Source organism: Paramisgurnus dabryanus, chromosome 11 (assembly GCF_030506205.2).
Source record: "Paramisgurnus dabryanus chromosome 11, PD_genome_1.1, whole genome shotgun sequence".
NCBI lineage: Eukaryota > Metazoa > Chordata > Actinopteri > Cypriniformes > Cobitidae > Paramisgurnus > Paramisgurnus dabryanus.
Genome location: NC_133347.1, coordinates 12,498,190 through 12,525,066, shown reverse-complemented (window position 1 = coordinate 12,525,066; position 26,877 = coordinate 12,498,190). Strand labels below are relative to the sequence as shown.

Here is a 26,877-nt window from a genome sequence, read left to right as displayed (position 1 = left end):
ATATGAACAGGGGGGGGGAATCTCCTCAACCACCACCAATGTGCAGCATCCACCTGGATGATGCGATGGCAGCCATATTGCGCCAGAACGCTCACCACACACCAGCTTATTAGTGGAGAGGAGACTGAGTGATATAGCCAATTAATATGAGGGATGATAAGTAGGCCAATGGGCAAGTTTTGGCCAGGATGCCGGGGCACACCCCTAGTCTTTTTCGAAGGACATCCTGGGATTTTTAATGACCACAGAGAGTCAGGACCTCGGTTTAACGTCTCATCCGAAAGACGGTGCTTTTTTGACAGTATAGTGTCCCCATCACTATACTGGGGTGTTAGGACCCACACAGACCACAGGGTGAGCACCCCCTGCTGGTCTCACTAACACCTCTACCAGCAGCAACCTGGTTTTCCCAGGTGGTCTCCCATCCAAGTACTGACCAGGCTCAGCCCTGCTTAGCTTCAGTGGGCAAGCTGTCTTGGGCTATAGGGTGATATGGCTGGCAAATGTCTTTGGCCACCATGCTAGAATTACATTTGTTGTTTTTGCAATGTTATATTGATCATATATAATTGTTTCTCAGTCTCTTGAATAAAATACATCCAGAAAATACAGGAAATGTGTATATAGTATTAAAAAACTGTATAAAACTGATGTGTCAAGTTTTTAGGGCAAACTCCTCTTCCACTTGAGCAATAGCAGGAAAGTGCAAGATCTCTTGAACCTAAAAAAATTAAATCCTAATTTCTAATTTTAAAGAAATTAGTCTTTTTACTTTTATTTTGCTTAAAATACCTAAAGAAACACAGACAATACCTAAAGAAGACATTTAGTCCTGAAAATTTAATTTAGTATTTTTTGTACATATTTCCTGTGTTTTCTATTAGTATCTTAATATAATAGATGGAAAAATAAATATGGATGGACATTAAAACTTCTAAAACTGGTGGTGGTAGCCTAAGACTTTTGCACAGTACTGTATTTACATGTTTTTGTTTGATAAAACCATGTGTTTTTAATTGGTTTGTATACTTTATTTAAACCAATTATTATTGCATCATAATTATTATATGTCATTTTAAAGGTTATTGCTCACTTAGCTCTATTTTTATTACCTAATTACTTTATTATTAATTACCAAAATCATTTTTAGGGACAGTCCTAGATTAGTTAAAAATTTTTAAATTATATGATTTAATTTTCCCATTCATATACTTTATCATCAATGATTTCTTTAAAAAAAAGTAAAAATCTTGTATCGTCCTGTTCTCATGAACCCAATCAAGTGTCTTGTCTCGTTGAGCAAGTGTCTTGTCACAGCCCTATTCTCTAGTATTCCCTAATATTCATGTTTGGAGTACCTGATTTTTACGGTAGTCTTCCTGCGAGTGACGCAGAACCCTGTAGGACAGTCTGAGCATGTACTGATAGGGGGCGTTCTTCTGATCAGACAGCTCCTCCAACTTCAGGAGGGGACCTTCATTTTCTCTCTCTTTAAATGGGCCCTTAATGATTCCAAATATCTGAGCAGATAATGAGACATCAAGATTACACCCTTATGCTAAACAATGCCATAGAAGAAGCATTTATGGCTTTATGTAACCTTAAACATCAGCAGAACATTTCTGTTTCACAAAAGGTTTTTGGTTGTAAAAGAAGGTTATTTAGACTATAAAACCTACGTCTGACTTAATGGTTCTTCCAAAAACTGTTCATCCATAGAAATGCTGTAAAGGACCTTTTGTATGATATTTTATTTTAAAGAATGTAGCATTATTAGTATTTACTTAAATTGTTATGCTTAACATATTATTTGTAAAAAAATAATCAATCGCATAAAATAAAAAAATGTTAAAAAGGCATTTTCACAAGTGGTTTCAGATTTCATTGCAAAACCTTATTTCCTTCCCAGGTATTAGGATCTAACCTGCTTTAAAATGTTCTGTTCTCTCATGAGCTTCTGTCTCTCTCGGTTGGCTTTGTTCATCGTCACCTCCAGGGCTGGCTGGCCATTGTTAAACTGGTCCACGACAAAGAAAACCACATCCTCAAGCAGTTTAATGGCATATCTGTGCACAGACACAAACCATGTGCTCCTCAATGACACATATAACACAAAGTATAAAAAGCCATAATTTAAGTTTTTGGTGTTGACTGTGTTGCAGGAACTCTACCTTCTATCATTAGGATTTAGGAAACCAACGTTTAACTTGTCTACCACGGTGCTCAACATAAGACTGGCGTCATTCGCAAAGTCTAGATCTCGAATCTCCATGACCGGCACAGAGACGATGGCGAAAGCTTCTTTGTCTTCCTTAGTCGGGCAGGTGCCCAGCTATGAAGGTGTAGAGATGGAGATCATCATTAGATTAATATCTACTGGATTACGGCTTGCACACATGGCTTAACTGTTAAACACATTCAAAAAATAAAATGACTGTGTGACATTTATTTAGTTTACACACATTACCATTAATCGAATTGGCCTCTCTTCATCAATGTCGATAGGAATGTTGGTACTTTGGATCCAAGTGTTCGTGCACAGGTGACGGAATCGAACGTAAGAATTTCTGTCGGAAACAGATCACACAAATACGAAGAGGATTAAATCAAGACGTGCTTTACAAAAAACATCGCATGAGAGAGACACGAATAAATACCTTGGCACAAATGAATCTGTCTTTTGCAATGTGGTGGGATCCAGCTCAAACAGAGAGGCGATATCATTCCCATGAGGCACTGCGACCAGCTTGTACTTTATTCTCTCACCGAGACTCCGCTTGATGCGAGCACTGTCCACCTGAAAGTAAAACACAGTTTAGTGATAACCTCAAAGACATTCAGTATAATAATCAGAATATATGAGCAAAGGAGAATCTGTATTGTTTTCAGGAGAGTCGTGAACTCCAAAGAGTCTCTTGAGATGTAAAGTCAATGTACCACAATGTGGCATTTTTGGCTTTTTGCTAGCTTTATTATGTATTAGATAACAGCAAGCCATCCACTTTCCCTTACTTCTATTTCATTGCTGCTGTTTTCTTTGTAGCCTGGGTTCTCCTGCGGCACAAAAAATACACATATTACAGAATACATAAATAAACACAGTTTATATTTTATTTCAGGGTTCCCACACCTTAGTTAACTTCAAATTCAAGGACCTTTCAAGGACTTTCCAGGTCCAATAACCTAAATTTCAAGGACTAATGTGGGGACACATTTCAAGTGAGAGCAAGGTTACATCGTGTTACCTTTTAAGATACATTATTACAGTTCCCTTTCGAGGGAACTCGCGCTGCGTCACTGCGGTGACACTTTGGGAACGCCTCCAGGGGTAAGTGCGTCTGAATGTATATATCAAATTTAACCCATTTTTGCATAGTTGTGTTTGACACATGAAAACGTCTCGGGTTACGCCTCACCGGCTTAACGACAGAGACAGAGTGACGCGGGAGCCAGAAAGTATATTGCTATCTGAAATATTGCCAAAGACGGCATTACAGGGACGCAGGAAGTATGGCAAGGGAGACACAGCGTCTCGTTCCCTTATCAGGAAACAACCATTACATACGTACCAGAGACATTTTCATTTGTCAAACACAACTCTTCAAAAAAGGATTTTGGAATGAATCAACATTCGCATACAGAAGATATAAGCATTTAAAGCGAACAGTTTAGCACGTGTGCTTAAAAAATCTAAAATTTTTATGATATTATCCCACACTACACAAGGAATAATATGGATTTTTTTCCAGAAAACTTCTAAAGATAATATAGATTCAAGCACTTTCAATTACCTGAGTCTATGTATGTATGTTTTCAAAAACTTCCCAGGGCCTTGAATTTTTTTCCCCAAATTCACAAACTTTCAAGGATTTCAAGGACCAGTGGGAACCCTGTTATTTTTATGCAGAGAGTTTTACCTCAGCAGCAAGATAGTTGCCTGTGGCCAAATGTTTGAATCGGTAAAGGCTGTTCCAATGTCCCGCTCCACCTCGACAGGGATCATGATGCACAACCTACAGAAAACGAGACGTACAAACATTTAACTGCACAACACAGTACATACAAGTATCACAGAGTCATCATAATAACAATAAAGTACTCTGAATAAAGTTGAAAATAAAATTAAATAACGTAATTAAAATCTAAACCAATCTTAATTATACTTTGCTTACCTCCACTTCCCACAATGCATTGGAGCTGGTCGCTGATGTAGCAGACTGGCGGAGAGTTGTGCGTAGAAATACATGCAGCTTAGCCTTGTACTCATCACAGGTCAGAAATTTTTCCTGTTCTGCATGAAAGAGCCTCACCACATCCCCCTATGCAAAAACAACATACACAACAGTCACCCATGATTTATACTCTAATGTGATTGAGCTGAACAATAACATGAGAAGCTACTTACTCCTTTGAGGACTTCATCTTTGTGATCACTGAACATCATAAAGAGAGTGATCTTCCAGCTTGTGTTGCTATTCACCGAGTTGATCTGTAGAGGGCATCATTACATTACAAAACAAAGCTGACCTACTTATACAACATTACCTTGTTAACCTTTCTTCATATGGCCATCACTAATAGGTTTTACAACAGACTTCTTCTTTTTGAAGTTAAATTTAATTAGTTGATTCTTTTACAATCACCCATAAAATCTCTAATTCAGAATATGTATGTCTACAGTATAGCTGACCCACCTCTTTACAACCCGGATGATCGGGAAGTTCATAATTACTGGCATGGAGAGGCTGACCAGCATTAACAGGATTTAGCATCACCTTATCTCCAACTACCACCTGAAACAGAGCACAAACAATTCAGCGACATACAAAGTATGAAAGTCGTATTCACATATATCTGAAAAGCAAATATGTACCTTTCTATCATTTTACACAGGGAGAAGCAATCTACAAACATTTAAACTTGGATAAGCTCAGTAAACCTGTTTAAATGTGTATGAGGATCATTTGCATGGATTTTCCTAACCTTGTGAGTTTGTACGTGTGTGTACAGAACTCGTATGTCTCTGTTTGGATAGACTACAAACTGTATGTTGATGTGTAGGTGAATATATGCCTTTGATGAAATGCACATATGCATGTGTACAGGTATAAAGGTGACACAAGAAATATCAAAAGAAGTGTATCGAAACTTTTGACTGGTAGTATACCAGTCAAATACTACCAGTAAAAATTTTAAAACACTTGACTGAAATGTAAACTATGATCTTAAAATCTTTTGATCTGAAGGTGTATGGTTAAATGCTTGAAATTACTCTCGTAGACAAAAATATACCCATGTCAAACAGATTAAAAAATTAAAATTTTATTTAAAAAATATTGTTTTTGAAATAGATCACTTAGACTTAATATTTTAAAGGAAAAGCAGCCAATAAGAGCCCAGATTAAATGTGAACTCCTTCAATATTCTTTAAAATTCATCCTAGGGTGAAACTTCTGATAAAATGACTCCAGTACGGTTTTGCTATTTCTAGGCAAAGGATGATTGCACTTCAGATGAGTTTTGATGTTTTTAGTCACAAACATAATTCCCACAGTTACATTTGTTATGCCCTAGTTTGGGTGAGTTTATTATTATTCTGTTTTATATTGTGTGTGCGTGCATGTATGTGTGAATTACGTTATCTCCATTTGCTCTGAGCTTCCAGAATGGCTGGATAAAAAGCCAGGATCCTTCGTTCCCCGTCCCATCAAGAGTAACACGCATAGCGTTCTTCTCCAGCAACGCTGGAAGACGTTTATTCACTGTTAAATACTTGTTACTCTTCATATGCAGGAGCTGAAAACACATCAACATTCATTAGAGCCCTTGTTTAGATTCACATGCATGCATTTGACAGACGCTTTTATCCAAAGCGACGGACAGTCCATTCAAGATATACTTTTTTTATTGCTGCATGTAATATAAAGCTTGCTGGCAATAATGAACTTCCTTTTTCTAGATAAAAATTCTTGAATGGAAATGCTTTGAATGGCCACACTACAGCTCTTCTGAATGGCATTAACAGAGCTTATCACTTTTAACCACTTAGCAGTTTTTTTAATAATGACTGGAGTGTTATTTTAGCAGTAAAAAGACTAACAAAAAAAACGTGGGTTTTCTTTAAAACGCAGGCTTTGTGTCAAGTTTTAATGTGATGGCAAATAAACACTGGAGTTTTCACTGAGACAGATAATTATGATTATTGTTTGGTTTAGGGGACCAGTTCTGTGTGTTTACAAGAAATGCAACGTCATTTTTATACCACAGAATTGGACCCGCAAAGCTGAATGTGTTATGTGGGTCACTGGTCTATGGCCACAGGACTCTAATAATACATCATAAACCGGTATATTATATGTAGGATGAATTTGCCAGCTTATTATTCAAGTTAAATAATGCTTTCTAAGATCTCTCCAGGCACATGAAGCAGCAGGGCTATACAATATATCAGTGTCAATAATGACATACTTTAATCTTAAAGTTAAACATTTTTGGGTGAACTTGCTTTAATCATGACTCTCCATGGAAAATACGCAAATGTGAATTTCTAAGCAAAAGCTATTACCTACAGGAACTACTGGGCATTTAAAGCTTGTTTTTATTTCAGGATACTGTATGGTATCAGGAAAAGGTCCTGTTTCCTATAGTGTGTGTGCATTGCTGCAAGCGCATTATCTATGTGACGTCACTGACTATCAGGAAACAAGCCGTTTTTAACTGAGATAAAGATGGGAGGGTGTAGTTAAAACACCATTGACAAATTCACAATGTTTATTTTTCCTTTAACTTTCTTTTACCTTTTCAAATCAACAAGATATCAAAATGTCCCCCTTCTAACCCTCTTCCAACTTGCACCGCCTCAGAAACAATGCAGAAATAAAGTTCCCTTACTTTCCAGTCCCTCCTCTTCACAGAGATCATTTCCACTAGCTCCATTTTGCTTCGAAACGCCCAGTTGACATGATTCATTCAATTGACCAATCATAAAATTAAATGCATAAAATCAAGTCCCACACTACGTGATTTGTTGTTAAATAGGTTGGGGCTTAATGTTGGCCTAACATTGGGCTACATGATTAAAATCACCAAAAAATCTATTTTGAGAGTACCGAGTTACAAAGTTGGTGTTTGGCCTCTAAATGAAATGCATTACTCTGAACACCTCATGACACCTCTTAATCTTTTGTTTCTAGCAACAAGGCTTACGCGGCAGACTGCACAAATTCTAAATTTAAGATATTAAAGGCTTTAAATTTGGGGACGCTTGTCTCGACCAACTTGTTTTTAAATAAACCTTGACTCCTGCTTTTGTACGAAGCAGAGGCATGACTGAAGATGCGTCCTTATATGGTAAAATCATACTTTGAGATTAAGAATCATTCTGAAAAAAACTGAAACGTATCAGTAAATCTTAACGGGTATAATTTTATTCGTTCTCACCTGAATGACACTGCCATATTTTACGACGTCCCCGTGGACCTTTTTGTTCTCAGCATCATTCTGTTTTTGTTCCAGATTAGCTGCATGCTTCACAAGTGAAAAAAAAAAGAAAATAATTTAAAATGTCAAAGACATCAAACAACATTTACATCTGTAACGCATATGAGCAAACCCATTCAACACATTGATCACCATTTTCCGCTTTGCTCCCAGCTGTAATTAAAAACTCTGCAAACAAGGGTTTCTGTTTGATGATTCAAAGTCAACATGAATTGTTTGTCCCTTACTTGCAATTTCTGAAGAAGAACCATGTCTCCTATCTTATCCTTCTCGTGCTTTGCCTGTTTGGCCTTCCAGAACTGTTTCTGAGCAGAATATCGATTCATGGGATAAACCTTAAAAAGGCAATCTGGATCAAAAACAGTTAGACAACATCAGTAACACTCATTCACTATCCTCTGGTGTATCTTTGTGAACGATTTTCCAAAATCAAGTGTGCTTATTTAAGTGTAATTGGTAAGAGAAATTGGACATTAGACTTTCACGGAAAAAAAATGAAAATAATTGTTCTACTTGAAACTAGGGCTGACGCAATAATTAAATAATCGTCTCTTGTTGCAATTGTTTGACCTCATCGCGATGATTTCAGATCACCGCAATGATTGCACATCTCTTTAAAAAACACAAGGGGGAGCTGCAGCGCCTGTATAAATGAGACCGTATCAGATGGCGCTTCTTTACTGACAGTGTAACGCGATACAATACAGTTTAATACAGTGGAAAAACAGCATTTAAAGAAATGCATCAATACTTTAATATGCAGCATGAACTGCCAGGTAAAACATTTTTAAAACAGCCATTCCAAATTTAGGGAAGTGAAGAATGCAATTCTTAACTCTTTCCCCGCCATTGACGAGATTTTCCGTCTTTCCGCAATACCTCTATTATCCACCTAATCGCCCTTCGCGCTTCCGCAACTTTTTAAACCCGGAAGTATTGCCCTATGGCAAGCTGCTGCATGTCCGTGTCTGTTTTAAAGATCGCTCTGAATGGGATCTCTATGAAAAATCCGTCACAAAAATGGAATTATCTCTGCTTTTTGCTAAAAATGTGGTATTTTTGCAGAAACCTACCCATATTCAAAAGCTGATTACAAAAGAACTACTGAAGGTAGGATGAAACGGTTTTTTTTTTTTTTTTTGAAAGCAGAGGATCTGTTCTTTCATTTGGTATATTGTATGTTTATATATTTAAAGAAGAACTTTTTCTGGAAGGCATTAAACTTTTGTGAAAATCATGAAAAACGCTGGCTGGCAACTTTTTTTAAAAACGCTGGCGGTGAAAGAGTTAACGATCTTAAAGGATTTTATTTTTTTGCAGCCATTACAGACTTGTGGTCCAGTACTAATATGACCTCAGTAGGATTGGCTACTATATAAGGCCTGTTCTGGTATAGTCAGTTTATTTTGACTGCATTTTTCAGACACTTTATTTTGTTAATTTCTTATAAAGAATTTTTAGCTTTGAAAGATATATTCATTAAATAATAAAATGTGTTATGTATATCAATATTCACTGCCAGGTAAACCTTGAAAAATATTTTATTTAAATAATTACAATAATGTCAAATCAATAAAACAGGCAATTAATCGTCATTATCATTTATTAGGCAATTAACCGGCAGCCAAATTTCATAATTGTGACAGCCCTACTTGAAACTTTTAAATAACGTGTGACCATGTCTGTGAAATCCAAGATAAGGTTTCATAATCTAATTATGAGTTTAAGATACAAATTTTAATTTCAATCTTTGACATGACCTTACTTAGTCAATACTAAAGATATCAAGGTTATATATTCTCATAATGTTCTTTACATTTTCTAAAATGATTTTTTATAGAAAACATTAAAATGACTAAAAATAGCTTTAGCTGGGTTTTCACTTTAATAAAGCTTTATTTGTGGTTATTATTTGAGGTTACCTTGCTGCATTGTTGACCCAGTTAATACCAACAAACCAATACTAATTTAAATAAAATAAACATCATATAGCTATGCCTTGTGACTAAACCAGTCTTCAAAGTAAACATTTTACAATCTCATTTTCGAACATTGATATGGCCTCGAATATATAGTAAAGAAGTATGAATGTGAAATATTATTTTAAAAGAATAAACCTCTGAATTTTTTTGGAGGGTTGTCCAGATCTCCACCTGCTGGCTCCACAACACAACGGTCATCTACCAGCCTGGGAAGGTAAACAGAGTGTCATATACTGAATGTCTTAATAAATCGATTCTTTACACAGGGATGCACATCATTAGTGCTCATAAAAATGGTCACAGTGTCTAATAAAAGTTTCAGTCCTGGCCTGTAACATGGTTGTCCCAATTTCAGAAGGGTTCTGAGGGATAAATATTTTATGAACTAAATGATAAGGTCTAAATATATTACATAGGCCTATTAAATCATGTGTGTTATCTTTAGAGTAACCTGACACTAACTATAGCAGTCTTTGAGGGTTTCTAAGAAAACATGTTTTTGGATGCGAGGTCAGCTCAATAAGACCCTGGTGAGCCTGTTTAACAGAACAACTAAAATAGCCCAAGGAAAAACTCTGGACTGCGTTTCAGCAAGCCACACTATTCACCACATTAAGATAAACATCTGTATATACATATACATATGTCACTTTCTTGACTTTGTATCTTCAGTAAAACTGTTTACCTTTTGATAGTAAAAAAACATTAGGGTTTTACCTTAAAAATCCATACAGTAAGAACAAAACTCTTTTCAAAATGTTTCAATGTATATGCAAGTTTAAGATTGTGGTTTGATTTATGAAAAGGGTTAGCAAATAAACCCTAATGTCTTTGCAGACAGTTTTAGTCACTTTTTATGAACAAGTGGGAGGTGTTGTTTGATCAAACAACATTTATCTCTAACATGTGTGTGTGCTGATCAATACATCGTGATGTTTCCTCAAACACTGGCTCTTGCATTATTGCCTACATCAAGTTACATGAGAAATACTCAGCAATTATTGTATCAAAATGTGTTTCACATTCTAGGCATAAGACTTAAGCTACTGCACTTTTACTTACAACACCTGTTTGTATGCAAGTCTCTCCCTCTCTCTTTGCAAACCAAAACCAGAATACATCAAAGCTTTGAGTACAGCAAAAGCTACTACAGGACAAAATCCTGCATTCAACAGATCGCAAGCATATTTAATTAACTCCAAAATGATTTAAAACTATGCAATTAATAAACTAAATATTATAAACTTTTATCTACAAACGTAAATTTGCTGTAGGAGTCGGCAGGAAGACAGAGGAGTCAGTAAGAGTCACTTACCCCAATGTGCTTATGAATCCATTAACGGTCCCTTCTGCATACAGGGACACGATATCCCCTATATGCAAGAAACTGGACGCCGAATCAGACATCTTGCTTATTTAAAGTACGCTGGTGTGCGGGTTGCTTAATGTTTGGAAGCCCGGACACTTCAAAACTCTTCCTGATAAAGGCGCGTGCAGACTCGCGCTTCACCCACAGCTGAAGTAAAAATGCATCCCGGTAGAGTTAGACATCACGCACGTGAACTAAACTACTGGAAAAGTTTGTCGCTAGCCAGATATGCAGACGGGAATCGCTACCATAGCGGTCCGAGGCGCACAAGTCACTCGATCTAGATGTTTGGGCTGTACCTGAGATCACAGTGCTTCAAACCAGGAAGCACGCGCAAGTTTGTCAAGTCAAAACACGCCTGTAGGGGAGGGAATATAAATGAGATCCACTATAGGTTAATACACGACTTATCTGGAAAGACAGCTTTGTTTGGTGGGGAAAATTTATGGGGTTTTACACCTTTTCGTAAATAATACTCTTGTTTTAAAAGCAGTGCAAATTCTAATGGTCTCCGTTATAAATGGCCTATTATGGACCATGTTTGGGGTCTCCGTTATAGTTTATTTAGCAACCCATTTGAATTTGTAAGGTTTAGTAGGCTATTCGTATTATATCTTAAAAGTGTCTACATGTAGATTTGTATAGTATGTTACCCTGTCTGTGCAATCCTGGCAAAAATCTAATTTTGAGATTAGAATTAAAGTTTAATTTCAATTAGCCTATTGATTTTATATTGATATTAAGTGTTTGCCTAAAGATATTAAGGATATATATGTATATATTTATTTTTATATTTTATATTTTATAGTAACTCTCATATCTGTCAGTGCACTGGCTCATATAAAAGCAGACACACCCAGCCTCTCATCTTATAAACTAGGGCTACATTTCCTGTTTCAATTCATAAAGGCTAGCAAAACATGGTATTCAACAAGACACTACAAGTGTCACCTAGTTTAATGGGCCTGCAATGTGATTTCTTTATGAGAACTGCAGCAACAGTATTGTTTAGAGAATTCACAATCACTAAATAGGATGACTTTTAGTACCTAATAATATGAAATATTGCAATGTCATCAATATTTAATGCTCCAGCATTTTAAATATAATAATCTTGTAGTAGTTGGCAGCTACAGTATACAGTATTAGACAGCTACAATACAGTACAGCAAGCGTACTTGCACTTTGAAGTGTTTCTGCTCAAGATGTGGTTGTGGTTCATGGTGATAGGTTTTAGATTCACAGCTGAGAAAGGTGGTATTAACCCTTAGTTTTCACTGCTTCATTTATGCTCGGAAATAAGGTCACGATATGTCAATTTCTCAATTGGTAGAGCATACAACTTGTAAAAATAAGATTGTGGGTTTAGTCTCTGGAAGTGCATGTAGGCTATACTTTAAAATGCACTGTAAGTTGTGTGAATACCAAATGCATGAATGAAAGTTAAGTGAAGTGAAGTAAGTAAAAAAGTACTCTAAATAAAAATTAAAAGGTGCATATCCTCGAATTGTGACATGCAAAATCACATCTGCTCACAATCGTTGTAGCTCTGAATGACGAGCTGTGTTTCCACGTATTCAAAATGGATGTCTAGGCAAATTTGCATTCAAATCAAGCCTCAGGACGGACGAGATTCAATTGTGGCCGGATTTGCATTGCGGGCTGGCAATAGAGCGCAATTAGTTTATTATGATTTTGCCATACTCTCTCCTATTGCAGTCCTGTATTTTCAGTTGAACACTTCAGTAACCTCTAGGATATTTGGGGAAATTAAGCACATAACAGGTTGTACACAAGTAAGATGTGTTTTTTGTTCCTGGGAATTTTTTTTTAAAGGGGACATGTCACAATAATTTTTTAAGATGCCAAATAAATCTTTGATGTCCTCAGAGTACATATGTGAAGTTTTAGCTCAAAAAACCATATAGATAATTTATTATTATAGCATGTTAAAATTGCTGTAGGTGTATGCAAAATGTGCCGTTTTGGGTGTGTCCTTTAAAATGCAATTGAGCGGATGAAGTGCAAACACCGATCGCAATGATGGTGGTTTCTTAAAATTAAAACTTAATTGTGCTTTTCTCTGCACTAAATGGCAGTGTTGTGGTTGGATAGTGCAGATTAAGGGGTGGTATTATTATAATAAGAGCTCCTTATGACATCATAAGGAGAGCCAAATTTCAACGACCTATTCATGTACTAGTAGAGAATGGTTTACCAAAACTAAGTTATTGGGTTGATCTTTTTCACATTTTCTAGGTTGATAGAAGCACTGGGGACCCAATCATAGCACTTAAACATGGAAAAGTCAGATTTTCATTTCCTTTAAAACGGAAATACAGTAAGACTAAACAAGAATGCAGGCTTTTGCCTCATTTTTTTATAAATATCTTAATCTGTGAATATACCACATGAAACCGCAACAAAGATTGTACATGCTGTACAGGGTTTTATTTTTTGCAGTCTCATTTATGGAAATTTGAATTTACATAAAATGCTGACCCAATTATTAAAATTCTTTGTGTGACTGATTCAAAATTTGTAGTAGGTGTAAAGAATATGATGAAAATTCGAACTAAATACAAACCCACACTGTTACTATAACTTTAACCCTTATGTGTTGTTGGGGCCATTTTTGGCCATTTTTGCAATTTTTTTGTCTTAATTTGGCCACAACTTTCTCTGTGTTTCAGCAAATGGAATGATTTTTGGTGACAAATCTTATATTTACACATATTTTAAGAAAATGCTTTGAAATTTTTCAAAAACTTAACAATATACCGTGGGCAAATTTACTACCCTTACGTGTTGTTAGCGGCCAAAAAAGGCCACTAAATTAAACTGCTGAAAAAATTTATCGGATGAAATTTTTTTTACATTTTTTTTGCATAAATCTGTTAATCAACCTCAGTACTGATCAAAACTACCAAATGTTTGCAAAAATTCCATGATTTTAACTCTTTCATTGCCAAGTTTATAAGTAGTGTCACTGATTTGGGGAAAAAAAACACACAAAATGACAGATTTTCAATATAAAACGTGACTGTGGACTGGATTTTCTTTTACCTTTTTTACAGTCTTGGGCATGCCAAAGATTGGTAAAAACATTGGCTTTGATGCATTTTTAGTTTTTGTGCAGCATCAGATTAAATTTTTTTCTCCCTCATTTATTGTTTGTGGCCATTTTTTCCCCATTGACTTCCATTATAACAACATTTTTTGATTGCTGAGCCATGACACCTTATTACCATGCATTCTTGATTCTTTGTGCCTTTTCCTTTTGCAAAGAGGTAAAATTTGTCATTTTTACTGTTGATCACCATGTGGCACCATTAACCCTTTAGTAGCCTGTGCAAAAAAACAGAGCATAAATTCTGGTCTGTACATTGAGTTATATGGACTATAAAACCATTGTGTGTGTACGAGTGTGTGTGTGTACGAGTGTGTGTGTGTGTGTGTGTGTGTGTGTAGGGTTAGTGTTAGTATTGAGGAGAGAGCACCTCCCTCGCGCACCAGTTAGTGCTGCACTGGTGAGAGGGATTTAGTCTCCTGTAGCTGTCCCTCTAGACACAAATCCACAGACACCAGCAGGCACCAGCAGCTCAGGAGTGAAGAGGGGAACATGCAAGTGGTGTACAGAACCAAAAAAAGAACAGTCAGCATTTGTATCCGTTGTGGTAGACACACTTGCAGAGAGCACCAAGTAATATGCTGCAAGTCCTGCTAAAAAGACTGAACACACACACGTACACATATACACACCAAAAAATTAGTTTGATTGTTTAGTTCTCCATCCATCCTCTACTCTTGCTTCATTGTTCAGTTTATTTGAAGTTATTTTTGCATTTTGGTTCATAATAAATGTTGTTCATAAATCTGATGAAGAGAAGATTTTTTACAGATTTTTCCACACAGACGCACACACATGCAAGCACGCACGCACGCACGCACGCACGCACGCACGCACGCACGCACGCACGCACACACACACACACACACACACACACTCTCTCTCTCTCTCTCTCTCTCTCTCTCTCTCTCTCTCTAATATGCTGTTATAGTCCATATAACTCAATGTACAATCCAGAATTCAAGCTCTTTTTTTGCACAGGCTACTAAAGGGTTAATTGTGCCACATGGTGATCAACAGTAAAAATGACAAATTTTACCTCTTTGCAAAAACTAAAACCACAAAGAATCAAAAATGCATGGTAATAAGGTGTCATGGCTCTGCAATCAAAAAATTTTGTTATAATGGAAGTCAATGGGGAAAAAATGGCCACAAACAATAAATGAGGGAGAAAAAAATTTAATCTGATGCTGCATAAAAACTAAAAATGCATCAAAGCCAATGTTTTTACCAATTTTTGGCATGCCCAAGACTGTGAAAAGGGTGAAAAAAAATTCAGTCCACAATCACTTTTTATATTGAAAATCAGTGATTTTGTGTTTTTTTTTTCTCAAATCAGTGGCATCACCTATGAGCTTGGCAATTAAAGAGTTAAAATCATGAAATTTTTGGAAACATTTGGTAGTTTTGATCAGTTCTGAGGTTGATTAACAGATTTATGCAAAAAAATTTGAAAAAAATATTAATCTGATACATTTTTACAGCCGTTTAATTTAGTGGCCTTTTTTGGCCGCTAACAACACGAAAGGGTAGTGAATTGGAACAAGGCACAAGGGTTAAAAAAATTTTTTACTTATAAACTGTTTTTATACAAACATGCACGCATTTAAAATGTATATATATGAAATGTTCTGTAGTGTGCTAAGTGTGCAATCAGGCCAAGGCTGAATGCTTAAAATATTTGCCACCACAACCATTACAAAATGACAAGAGAGGATTAAATCAAGAGAAGTGAGGCATAAAGGGGTCAATAATAAAAGCTGCCACAGTAAACAAGGTCGTTCCTGCAGACAGGTGTCACTACAGGTGTCTGTTATCAGCATGGTTGTGCTGCTTAAGGCACAGATCTAAGTATCCTGTAGGTTTACCCACAGTCTTTTTCATATCCTTATTGACACAGGGAGACGTTCACTGTGGCGCAGCCTATTTATTAAACAGGAGGAAAACTGTGGCAGAAAAGACATCAGTCTATTACCTATTTGACCCATTTTTACCTATTTGTACAAAAAAAACATCTTTAAAAACATCTCATAAAAGTAATATTTCACTACACAACACATTTCCTGTAAATGAAGCAGTGTACATTTTCTCTAAACGTGCTGTCAGTCTGTTCTTTTGAGTAACCACTAATGATTCTGCACTTATTAGTATTACATTGGGATTTCCTGTTGGTGTCCGATGTCTGATGCTGTTATGGTTTACAGTTTTACACTTCCTACTCCAAAATCTTCTCAAACCGGTTTTACAATATGTAAAAATGCATTATTATGTATATCATGTAAATATTATAATTCTAAATGATTATTAGGGTAAATACACAGTATTATATAAATATCATGTACCCTGAAGGTTTTTCTGTATATTCTAGTTTGGTCAGGTTAGCCATACGGCATCTTTTTGTACAATATTTAAACATTTTTGTAACAGACTTTGGTAGAAAGCTAACATTTTGGTTTTCTAATGTACACGCATGTAAGTGTTGAGATAAAATCATCCATTTAGATGATCTTTCCGCCACCCGTACCCACAGAATGCATAAACGTGCCACTCCTTCCTGTTTTAGTACCATTTCTGCCTATGAAGCTTTAGTCTATAGCGACCATCTATGCTGCAATGTATGTGCAAAGAACTGTGTGATGACACATGCACACTATCTTCTTTAGTGAATACAGTCACTTATGCTTAACACGTGCTCACATACTGTTTCTATAGCTCTTCTAATAAAGCATGGCGATAGAAACACCAAGGTCATAGGTTTGATTCCCAGGTTATGCATAAAAATATTATGTATGTCCTACATTGTAATACACTGCATAAATGTGCATTATCTAACAGCAATTTCCATGTGGTCAACTGTGCATAAAACATCACAGAAATTAAGTAAAATCAGCTGTTTCTGTAGTAGTATTTAAATCTAGAGCTCAATTATTATGATCTAAGATGAACCAATGACATAATGTAATCCAGCTCTTTCACGTTAATTCACTTTCACTGTTTTACAACAGATGGAGTGATAAGGTTGGCTGAGATATTTGGCACACAGTGCATTTGTGTCATTCAAATTTAGCATTTACTTCACATTTTAACCCTAGAGAAGGGTTGGGTTGTGTAAACTATGACCATTGCAGTCTGTAACACTTTGAAGACTGTGCCCTCACCGGACCAAAATGGGTACTGCTGCACAAAATCCATTCTCAGACTATTAGTGATGAGATCCATACAGCTCAGATTAAAGTCTTAAACAGTGATTAAAATAATATAGACTTATGGTCTATGCATTTTTATATTCGATAAAATCTAAACAATCAAGATGAAATAAAAAAGCGCACAAACTTTCTAGAAGTTATGTAATCATCTTATCTAGACAAAATCTGATGAAAATAACACAAACTATCTACAACTTTAAGTAACTGTAGTTATTGGGTTAAGTTAAAAGGTTTTGCATGAACCAATTTAGTGTTTAGTATCTGGGAAAATCTTTTCCATAGTGGTCATACTGTACTAAACACAATTCACAAACCGGCAAAGAGCTTTAAATCATGTTAATGCCAGCAGAGGGCAACCATACCTATCAGCAGAAAAAGGGGCTGTGCCTTCGTGGGACCTTACTGAGAGGGACCACCATCCATGGCTTTGCTGGGAGAGCAGCATTCTGGCCAGCAGGATTGCAGAAAGCACAGCATCTTGGCACAGGGGACGCAAACTTCGCCAGTGCCTTCAGCAGTCTGTTATTAGGGTGTGACGGGCACTGTGCAAGAAAGTACTTGGATTTTAAAGGACTTTTGCTTTGAAGATGTGGGTGAGAGATTATAAATTGATTTATTTTGCAACACTGGCTTTGATTGTCAGTGTTTGCATCTCAGATGCAAAGAAGGAAAGGACCGGGCATAAAGGTCAAGACCCGAATGCCAACAAGAAGACACCTTCAGGTGTGGAAGAGGGCAGCTTTAATCAAGATGATTCACACAAAGCCATGCAACAAGAGAAAGTGTTCCCTTTGGAAGTCAATACGCATAAAGACGGAGGACCCGTGTACACACAAACTTCTGCAAGTCCTTTGCAGTTCACAAATATGCCCAATGGAAATGGAAGCAACGACACCACTGCAATTCCCAATGGCAATCCAACAAAAAAGAGCATGACAAAAATCCACAATCCTTTATATCCTATCAATGACAGCTCGTATAGTGCCTATGGGATTCTGTTTTTGGCTTTTGTGGTGTTTGCCCTTGGCATTGTGGGTAATTTGGCGGTAATGTGCATTGTGTGGCAAAATTATTTCATGAGAAGTGCATGGAATTATTTTCTTGCCAGTCTGGCGTTCTGGGATTTCATGGTGTTGTGCTTCTGTCTGCCTGTGGTGGTCTTTAATGAACTTACCAATAAGAGACTTCTGGGGGATTTTTCCTGCAGAGTTGTGCCTTACATTGAGGTAAGGGCCTTTTAGGGTATAGTCTTAAATTTGCATCTAAGAATATAGATGTGAAACGAAAGCCTTCAAGCACCCTTCAAGTGTCAATAGATTTAAGGTGATTAGGTTTTTAAGGCTGTGTGCCAAAGAGTGTTTTCTTGGGCCAGCGCATTTTTACAATTGTTTGCAAAGGAACTGACACATTTTTTAAAAATTATTTCATGCATGCTGATCACCGAGAATTGAAAAATGTTTAGTTTGGGTTAAAAGCTGTGCTAGTCAATAACCTGGTTTTCATTTCAAATTTGCATAAAACTTTTGTGACATTTTCTAAATTACATTTCTAAATATATAAATAACTATTGCAAAATGGCAGTGTTTTGGACTAAAAAAATGTTTTTCCTATTGAAATATTTTTGCAAGGAGACAGGCGTGTTATCCAAGCATTAATGGCAAGGAAAGCCGTTAGGGAGCTCTCAATGAGTTATTTCTGGGAGGTTATACACTGAAAAAATGATTCATTCAATTTACTCAATTATTTTAAGGTAAGTGGTCGCAATCAATTTATTCAAGCTATTTAAACAAAACAAAAAAATAAACAAAACAAAAAACTTTTGTTTAAATGTAGCTTAAATAAATTGATTGCAATTACTTACCTTAAAAAAATGTAGTAAATTGAATGAATCGTTTTATTTAGTGTAGTATGTGATTTTGCATTTTTTAAGAATGAGTGACGTTTTTACACACATCGGATGATTGGTAAATGACATAAAGCTGTTCCATTACAATTTTGCGATATTTAATTTTCAAATTGCCTGTAAAAACCACCTCATGTGAGCGTAAAAAAACATTTTGGTGAAATATGTATTTATTTGGTGAGTTTTTGCGAAATTGACAGAATTTTAATTAGCGCAATTTGAAGTGTTTTTGCTCAGCCAGTAGAGGGTGTGGGACAAATACCATACCAACCAATCAGCAGTTTGTAAATGATTGATACAAAAATAGACGTATCACAGCAAACACAGCGCCTTAAATGAGAAACATTGCCAAACGGAAAAAAATTAACAACATGTAGGAGTTGTTTCTGGGAGGTTGTAGTATGTGATTTTGCATCTTTAAAAAATAATCATGTGATGTTTACGCACATCAGGTGATCCATAAAATGCCATAAAAGTGTTCCATTGTAATTTTGCGATGTTTAATTTTTAAATTGCCTGAAAAACCACCTCAGGTGAGCGTAAAAACCTTTTGGAGATATATGCATTTATTTGGTGAGTTTTTGCAAAATTGACTAAATTTTTATTAGCGCAATTTGAAGTGTTTCTGCTCAGCCAGTAGAGGGGGTGGGACAAATACCATACCAACCAACAGCAGTTCGTAAATGATTGATACAAAAATAGACGTACAGTATCACAGCAAACACAGCGCGCCTTAGATGAGAAAAATTGCCAAACGGAAACAGTTTGCGTTTTTTTTAACACAGCCTAATAGGCAAATTAACAACACAAATATAGAAATATAGTTATAGATTTATAACACACCTAACTGTAAATAACAACACTGATATTTCATAAGGACATTTTATAACATTTCATTAATACCCAAAAGCAATTATGGGTGTAGTAATAGTATTAATAGCATACAATAAAAATTCCTTACACCTCTATGCTAAATCTAATTATCTGTAATAATATTTATAATACATTGTAATAACACTTTTTGTACACTTTTAGGTAACTTCACTTGGTGTGAGCACCTTCAGTCTGTGTGCTCTGGGTATTGACCGCTTCCATGCTGCGACAAGTTCCCTACCGAAGGCCCGACGGCTTGAGCGCTGTCAGAAAGTCTTGGCCAAGCTTTCTGTTGTGTGGATCGGTTCAATGGTGCTCGCAGCACCAGAGCTGCTCCTGTGGCAGCTTAATTCGGTGACATCAACAGCTGGAGGGGACCAGGTGGACACCTGCATCATGAGCCCATATCCAGACCTCCCCGAATCCATCTATTCACTGGTTATCAACTACCACGACGGACGCATGTGGTGGTACTTTGGCTTTTACTTCTGTCTGCCCGTTGTCTTCACCCTCCTCTGTCAGCTGGCCACCTGCAACGTATCCGGTGAGACCGGAAGTTCTCCCAAACTTGCAGAGGACAGATCTCCATCCAAAAAACAGAAGATTCAGCACGCTCTGCAGATCGAGCGCCACCTCAACTGCACCGTGATGGCCCTAGCAGTGGTTTATGGAGTTTGCACGCTACCGGAGAACGTTTGCAACCTGACCCTGGCCTACGCTCCCATCAAGGTATCCGAGGAGGTGTCTTCTCTGTTGTCCCTCATAAACCAGTTTTTCTTGTTCTTCAAGGCTTCCGTCACGCCTGTGTTGCTGCTTTGCCTGTGTAAGTCGCTTGGACAGGCCTTCATGGACTGTTGCTGCTGTTGTTGTGAGGAGTGCCAACCGAGCAACTCTTCATCCACCCAAAATCTCACCGAAGGCAAGCTCAAGACCAGCGATGTGTCCGCCATTTTTTTTGACAAAGCCAAGGACAGTTCAACCATCTTGTCTATTGGGAGCTGAGTGGGTGGATGTTGCCCCTGTGTGATGAGGTCATGAGATGACATGGAACACTCTTTAAAGTCAAGGTGCTTCATAATGGCATGCACTCTAAAAAATGCTGAGTTATTTTTAGTGGCGGCCGGTGACTTCATTTTTTGAGGGTGCACAATGCGAAGTTCATCACAACATGTATGCAGCCCATCATGTGTGTGGTTCTTAATTTCAAATATGTGTTTGGCATGTCGAGTGAACCTATGTGCATCACGTGTCTAAAGGGTTTATGATAAAAGAGATGCTTGCGTTTGCCAGATACTTAACTCTTTCCCCGCCATTGACGAGATATCTCGTCAATTAAGAGAAAACGCTTCCCCGCCAATGACGAGATTTTCCGTCTTTCCGCAATACCGCTATTATCCACCAGTCGCCCTTCCGCAACTTTTTAAACCCGGAAGTATTGCCCTATGGCAAGCTGCTGCATGTCCGTGTCTGTTTTAAAGATCGCTCTGAATGGGATCTCTATGAAAAGTCCGTCACAAAAATGGAATTATCTCTGCTTTTTGCTCAAAATATGGTGTTTTTGCAAAAACCTACCCATATTCAAAAGCTGATTGCAAAAGAACCACTGAAGGTAGGATGAAACGTTTTTTTTTGTTTGAAAGCAGAGGGTCTGTTCTTTCATTTGGTATATTGTATGTTTATATATTTAAAGAAGAACATTTTCTGGAGGGCATTAAACTTTGGTGAAAATCATGAAAAACGCTGGCGCTGGCTGGCAACTTTTTTTAAAAACGATGGCGGTGAAAGAGTTAAATAATCTCATGTGGAACTTTTAAGGGAGTGTCTTGCGTGTATTTTGTGAATGTGAGAGTCTCTTTTATCATAAACGGTTTTGACCAAAACATGTGATGCACATGGTTCACATGACGCAACAAACACATATTTTTAAAAAAACACAAAGAGCATTAACGAGCCGCCACTGGTTATTTTTAACCCAGCATTGGGTCAAAAAGGGACGAGCCCAGTCTGCTGGGTTATAATTTAACTAATTCTGAGTTGTTTAACCCAAAATACTGAGTTGTTTTAACCATTTAAACATTGTTGGGTCAAATATTAAAATAGTCTGGGTTTTATTCAACCCAGATGCTGCTTGTTCCTTATTGACTCTTTTGATTTTTCTTTGAGTGTCGAAGTACCATTTTTGGCTAAATGGTTCCATAAAGAACCTTTGACTGAATGGTTCTTTGAGGAACCAAAAATGGTTCTTCTATGGCATCACTGTGAAAAACCTTTCAAGCACCTTTATTTTTAAGAGTGAACCTTAGCTACAACCCAACCATTTTTTTTCTCACTATTTGTTGGGTTGGAGCAGTTTAGGACTGTTTTACAAATATGAGCCCATTATAAATGTGCATTATAGTTTAGGTATGAAGTAAATGGTCAGTAAGACCATTTGGAATCATGAGCAAAAAGTTTGGGAGCTAGACTCCCTAATTTATATTGTAGAGGTAAACCGTGAAGCAGTTTTGTTCCATACCATCTCAGGATTGCTTAATGGGACATTCCACTTTTTAAAAAAAAATGTGCTCATTTCCAGCTCCCCTAGAGTTAAACATTTGATTCTTACCAATTTGGAATTCATTCAGCGGATCTCCGGGACTGGCTCTAGCACTTTTAGCATAGCTTAGCATAATCCATTGAATCTATTTAGACCATTAGCAAAAAGTTTTTATATTTTTCCTATTTAAAACTTGAATCTTCCGTAGTTACATTGCTGTAACTAAGACGACAGAAAATTAAAAGTTGCCATTTTCTAGGCAGATATGGCTAGGTTATAAACTGGTTATTTTTTAGCGTGATGCTAATGGATAATCTAAACAGATTCAATGGATTGTGCTAAGCTATGCTAAAAGTGCTAGCGCCAGACCCGGAGATCAGCTAAATGGATTCCAAAACGGTAAGATTCAAATGTTTAACTCTAGGGGAGCTGGAAAATGAGTGTCCCTTTAATTTTCCTATAAGTTCCAATAAGTAATCACCAGGGTCTGCAATGAAGTCACTATAAATTTTAGTTAAAGTCCTACTGTAATGTATAGACATTATACATTTTATGCATAGTACTGAGTGTTTAAATATTTAGAAAAAAATCTCTGTGAGATGAGAAACGCAGTGAATACTACCAAATCACAAGTAACACAGTATCGTATTATTCATATAGAAAACTTGCAAAACAAAAACCTTGGTATTGCTGGAAAGTGTTTGCCTGTTACTCAGGTAAATGTTATTTATCACTAATGTTAATTAATGCCACATTTTTCATAACCACTGAAACTTCATCACTGTCAACGTTTGTATATACTGTATGCACACGGCTGTTTTAGATTGTAAATAAATCATTTCTGAAAGGACTTAGCCTTTCTGGTCACAAACTGTGAGTTATGAAAAGACAACATTTGGATGGTTTATCACCTCAAGGGGCTTTTGTAACTTTTGCACATAGCTGCTTTCAAAAGAACAGTCTTTAAAAAAACAACTCTATTCAATAAATGCCTTTCAATAATTGATGCTGTCTGATTCATCTCTGAAGCTGCGAAATCTCTTCCCTATAGAGCGTAAGCAGGAGTTGCACTAATCTCCCAAATATCCACAAGGACCTGAGGGAAAACATTTGTATGGAGTCCTCAGACTTGGTCGCTTTCTTCATTCCCATAAGGTTTCTATTGTTCTGAAAAGGAGATGGAAGCTTTCACTGTGAATATCAATGCCCTGACTAAAGCCGAGTTGCCAAGAGACCGTCCTAAAATTCACATGGCCAGTGTGAACCAAAAGACCACTTGGTTTCCCACCTTTTCTTGTCAATGTTGGAAGAATTTGTCAAAATAGGATATTTCTACGCTTGTCATGTTTTCCGGCGTGCTTAGCAGCATCAAAGTAAGTTTAGAAATCGAAAGGTGTGTAGCTGGTATTTTTTACGCTTATATTAACTACATCTGATTTTATTACCAACAAAAACTACTACAGGGTTAAATCAAAAAATATAACATGTTGTAAAGTAAAGATATAAATACTCAAGAGTTTGGGTTGGACATACGTGGGTGTTCCCGCAGGGGTTTTGGGGGGGTTGAACCTCGTCTGTCTTCATGTTGGCTTGCGCTCAGAGCCTGTCAGAGATTCAGAAGAAGAGTGAGAGAGGTACAGAAAAGCCTCATTACAAAAGTGATTTGAGTTTTAAGAGAGGAGCTCCACTGGCCATAATGACTGACTGAGAACAGACAAGTCTCTGTTCTCCAAAATGAAGCGACTGCCACAGACCGACACATTTACTCAACACATTCAATGGCAATGAGAGAGGAATGATTACAATAAAATAAATCATATCCTCAAATGAAAATTTGATTAAGAGTGGCTGCACTGAATAAAACAACTTGTAAAATTTACTTTAAAAAATCCTCGTAACAATTTGCAGGAACTTTTTTTAAGTAACATTTACTGCTTTTTAAAGTACAACTTACCTATTAAAATCATATAAAATATACTTAATAATGCATGAAACATTTGTTAAATAATTTAGTAAATGTCACTTAACTATTTTATTTTAGAAATTAGATTTGTTTTAATTGTTCAGGTAAAGTCATATTACTTTTTTGAATATTGAAGCATTGCTGTCCTAAAGCTATTAAATCAATTGTATTTACTGTTGTATGGTAGATTGTATTTACTATTTGTTATTTTTTTTTTAAGATAGTTGTAGACTTAGTTACTCTTAGTGTTATAAATGGCATTATAACACACAATATATGACTTACTAGTCAGTCATTAAATAAACTTGATTCTCCACAGAAACACACACAAAATTGTTTTTGACATGCATTGTCAGCACTGTGGAGAGAAATACAATAACATTTTCTGAACAGGGTTCATGTCAGGAAACACTGGTTACCTGAACGGTCGGTGAATTCACTACATAATCATTTACAATAAAAACAACATCAATAATATAAGAGCATAAACCTTTATGACATTTTATTAACAAATATTTAAGTAGTTAAAGTTCTTATCAGTTCTTATTCTGTGAAAAAGCTTAAAAATCTAAATATTCAGGCGGAAAAGGATTATGGCTATTCCTTACAACGTGCATAAAAATCTAAGTTAATTTTTAAGGATTTTATATGCTTAAGTTAAATGAACTCAGATTTTTGACTTGAACACACTAAAGTTTTTGATTAAAATGTACTTAATTGTTTTAAGACTATGTGCAGTGACTAAACAGTAATACAAGAAAATATATAATACAACTTACTATTGTGTATTTATTATCATTTTACATAGGAAAATCTAGTTAAATAAATGTTAATATTACTATGTAAAAATTATGAGGGTTAATCTAACATATTTAACTACACCAAAAAGTTTGTTTTTTGAATTTTGTATTTAAGTGATTTTATGATTTAATTAATGCTAATGTGATTGCATTTAAATTTATTACAGTTACTGTGTTAATTTAAAGTGATAAATTTAAGCAAGCAATCCTCCACAATCTGAAAATCCTGGCTGTTCCAAGCTTTATAATGGCAGTAAATGGGGCTTTTGATTTGAAAAAATATTTATATTTTTTTATAAAATTCCATTGATTACCCTAAGAATGCATTTATTTATCCCCCGGAGCCGTGTGGATTACTTCTGTGAAAGATGGCTGGAGTTTTTTATTTTCAAATCAAAAGCCCCATTTACCACCATTGTAAAGCTTGAAACAGCCAGGACATTTTCATCTGAAAAACATAATTACATGCATTGAGGATGCTTGATGGTGAACATATCATGGGCTAATTTTGATTTTTGGGTTGAATTATCCCTTTAAAGATTTCGACTCCTGCTAGGTAGCAAAAATCATGCTGGCTCTGTTTCCTGAGAACGCATCCACTTATATTGTGCTAGCAGTACTGAGGTCATGGGTTTGATTCCCAGGGAACACACAGACTACTGATGAGAAAAAAAAAATGTTTAACTTGAATGTATGGGAGCGCGGGGCACAACCTAACACTTTTTGGCTTTGGCTCTATCATTCAAAATATATTTAAGTTAGATAAATAATTTTTTGACACAAATCAACATACACATCTCTGCTACAAATGAACACTTAAAGTTTGTTTGTGGGGCCTACTGTTATCGTACAATTACACACGAAAGTGACAGGAGTGCAAATGTTACAACTTACCCATAGGTGGGGTTCATTGTAACAAACAGGTTTGTAAAATTTGGTTAAAAAACAAATAAGTCAATACAATTCTATCTATATACTAAAGGTGGATATTGTTTATATATCTGCCTATAATAGATGAATGTGTGGAAATCTATCCATCCATGATTCTTCATCTAACCGTCCTTATATTATGCATTAATGCATAAATAGATTTTTTATTAAAGGGCTACACAATTAAGAGACAAAAAAACATAATTGTGAGTTATTTTCCCTGATATTGTATTAACATTTATCATTTTGATGAATAGTAACACTGTTACAACTAACTCCAGCTGTGTAAAAAATGATTTCAATCCCAGCTATCAGTTACTAGGAGTTGCTGACATGTTTCAAAATGGTGTTATGTTTTTGGTAACAAGACAGTGATTAAAATAATATAAGGTTGGATTTGGTGACTTACACACCCAACTTCGAAAAAAATCAGAAAAAAAACCTTAAGATGAAGAAATTTACTTTAATGCCTCCAAAACACTCTTTGGTCAATATCTTAACCAAAACACTTTAAAACTTTTTACAAATTCACAGGAGATCATCTTCTGACAGTAAGAAAAAAAGACTGCTCGACCCTGTGTAAATATGTTAAATAACTCATTACAATTAACCCCACATTAGTTTATGCCACGCTCACCCCTACTCTTAATTTGCTTTGGATAAAAGCATCTGACAAATGCATAAA

General features: G+C 36.2%; 3 protein-coding genes across 4 annotated transcripts in view; 2 read left to right on the top strand and 1 right to left on the bottom strand.

Moving 5' to 3' along the window:
* The window catches only part of itpr3 (inositol 1,4,5-trisphosphate receptor, type 3), a 45,312-nt gene extending 34,139 nt beyond the window's left edge, over positions 1–11,173 (bottom strand). Inside the window, exons 1-15 of the mRNA XM_065246829.2 lie at positions 10,798–11,173; positions 9,618–9,688; positions 7,728–7,849; positions 7,441–7,527; positions 5,638–5,796; positions 4,695–4,793; positions 4,406–4,489; positions 4,173–4,319; positions 3,918–4,013; positions 3,013–3,054; positions 2,658–2,797; positions 2,468–2,567; positions 2,172–2,332; positions 1,925–2,066; positions 1,359–1,520 (exon numbers count right to left, since the gene is read on the bottom strand). Coding sequence (XP_065102901.1) covers positions 1,359–1,520; positions 1,925–2,066; positions 2,172–2,332; positions 2,468–2,567; positions 2,658–2,797; positions 3,013–3,054; positions 3,918–4,013; positions 4,173–4,319; positions 4,406–4,489; positions 4,695–4,793; positions 5,638–5,796; positions 7,441–7,527; positions 7,728–7,849; positions 9,618–9,688; positions 10,798–10,889 — 1,704 coding nt within the window. The 5' untranslated portion in view covers positions 10,890–11,173. The remainder of the gene's footprint in view (positions 1–1,358; positions 1,521–1,924; positions 2,067–2,171; positions 2,333–2,467; positions 2,568–2,657; positions 2,798–3,012; positions 3,055–3,917; positions 4,014–4,172; positions 4,320–4,405; positions 4,490–4,694; positions 4,794–5,637; positions 5,797–7,440; positions 7,528–7,727; positions 7,850–9,617; positions 9,689–10,797) is intronic.
* LOC135729294 (4-trimethylaminobutyraldehyde dehydrogenase A-like) overlaps positions 1–26,877 on the top strand; it is a 318,074-nt gene that overhangs the window by 186,988 nt on the left and 104,209 nt on the right. The gene's annotated exons all lie outside the window — the stretch shown is intronic.
* gpr37l1b (G protein-coupled receptor 37 like 1b) lies at positions 17,601–23,503 on the top strand. The gene is made up of 2 exons (XM_065246828.2): positions 17,601–18,413; positions 20,126–23,503. The coding sequence occupies exons 1-2, from the start codon at positions 17,775–17,777 to the stop codon at positions 20,963–20,965; spliced, it is 1,479 nt and encodes a 492-aa protein (XP_065102900.1). The 5' UTR covers positions 17,601–17,774; the 3' UTR covers positions 20,966–23,503.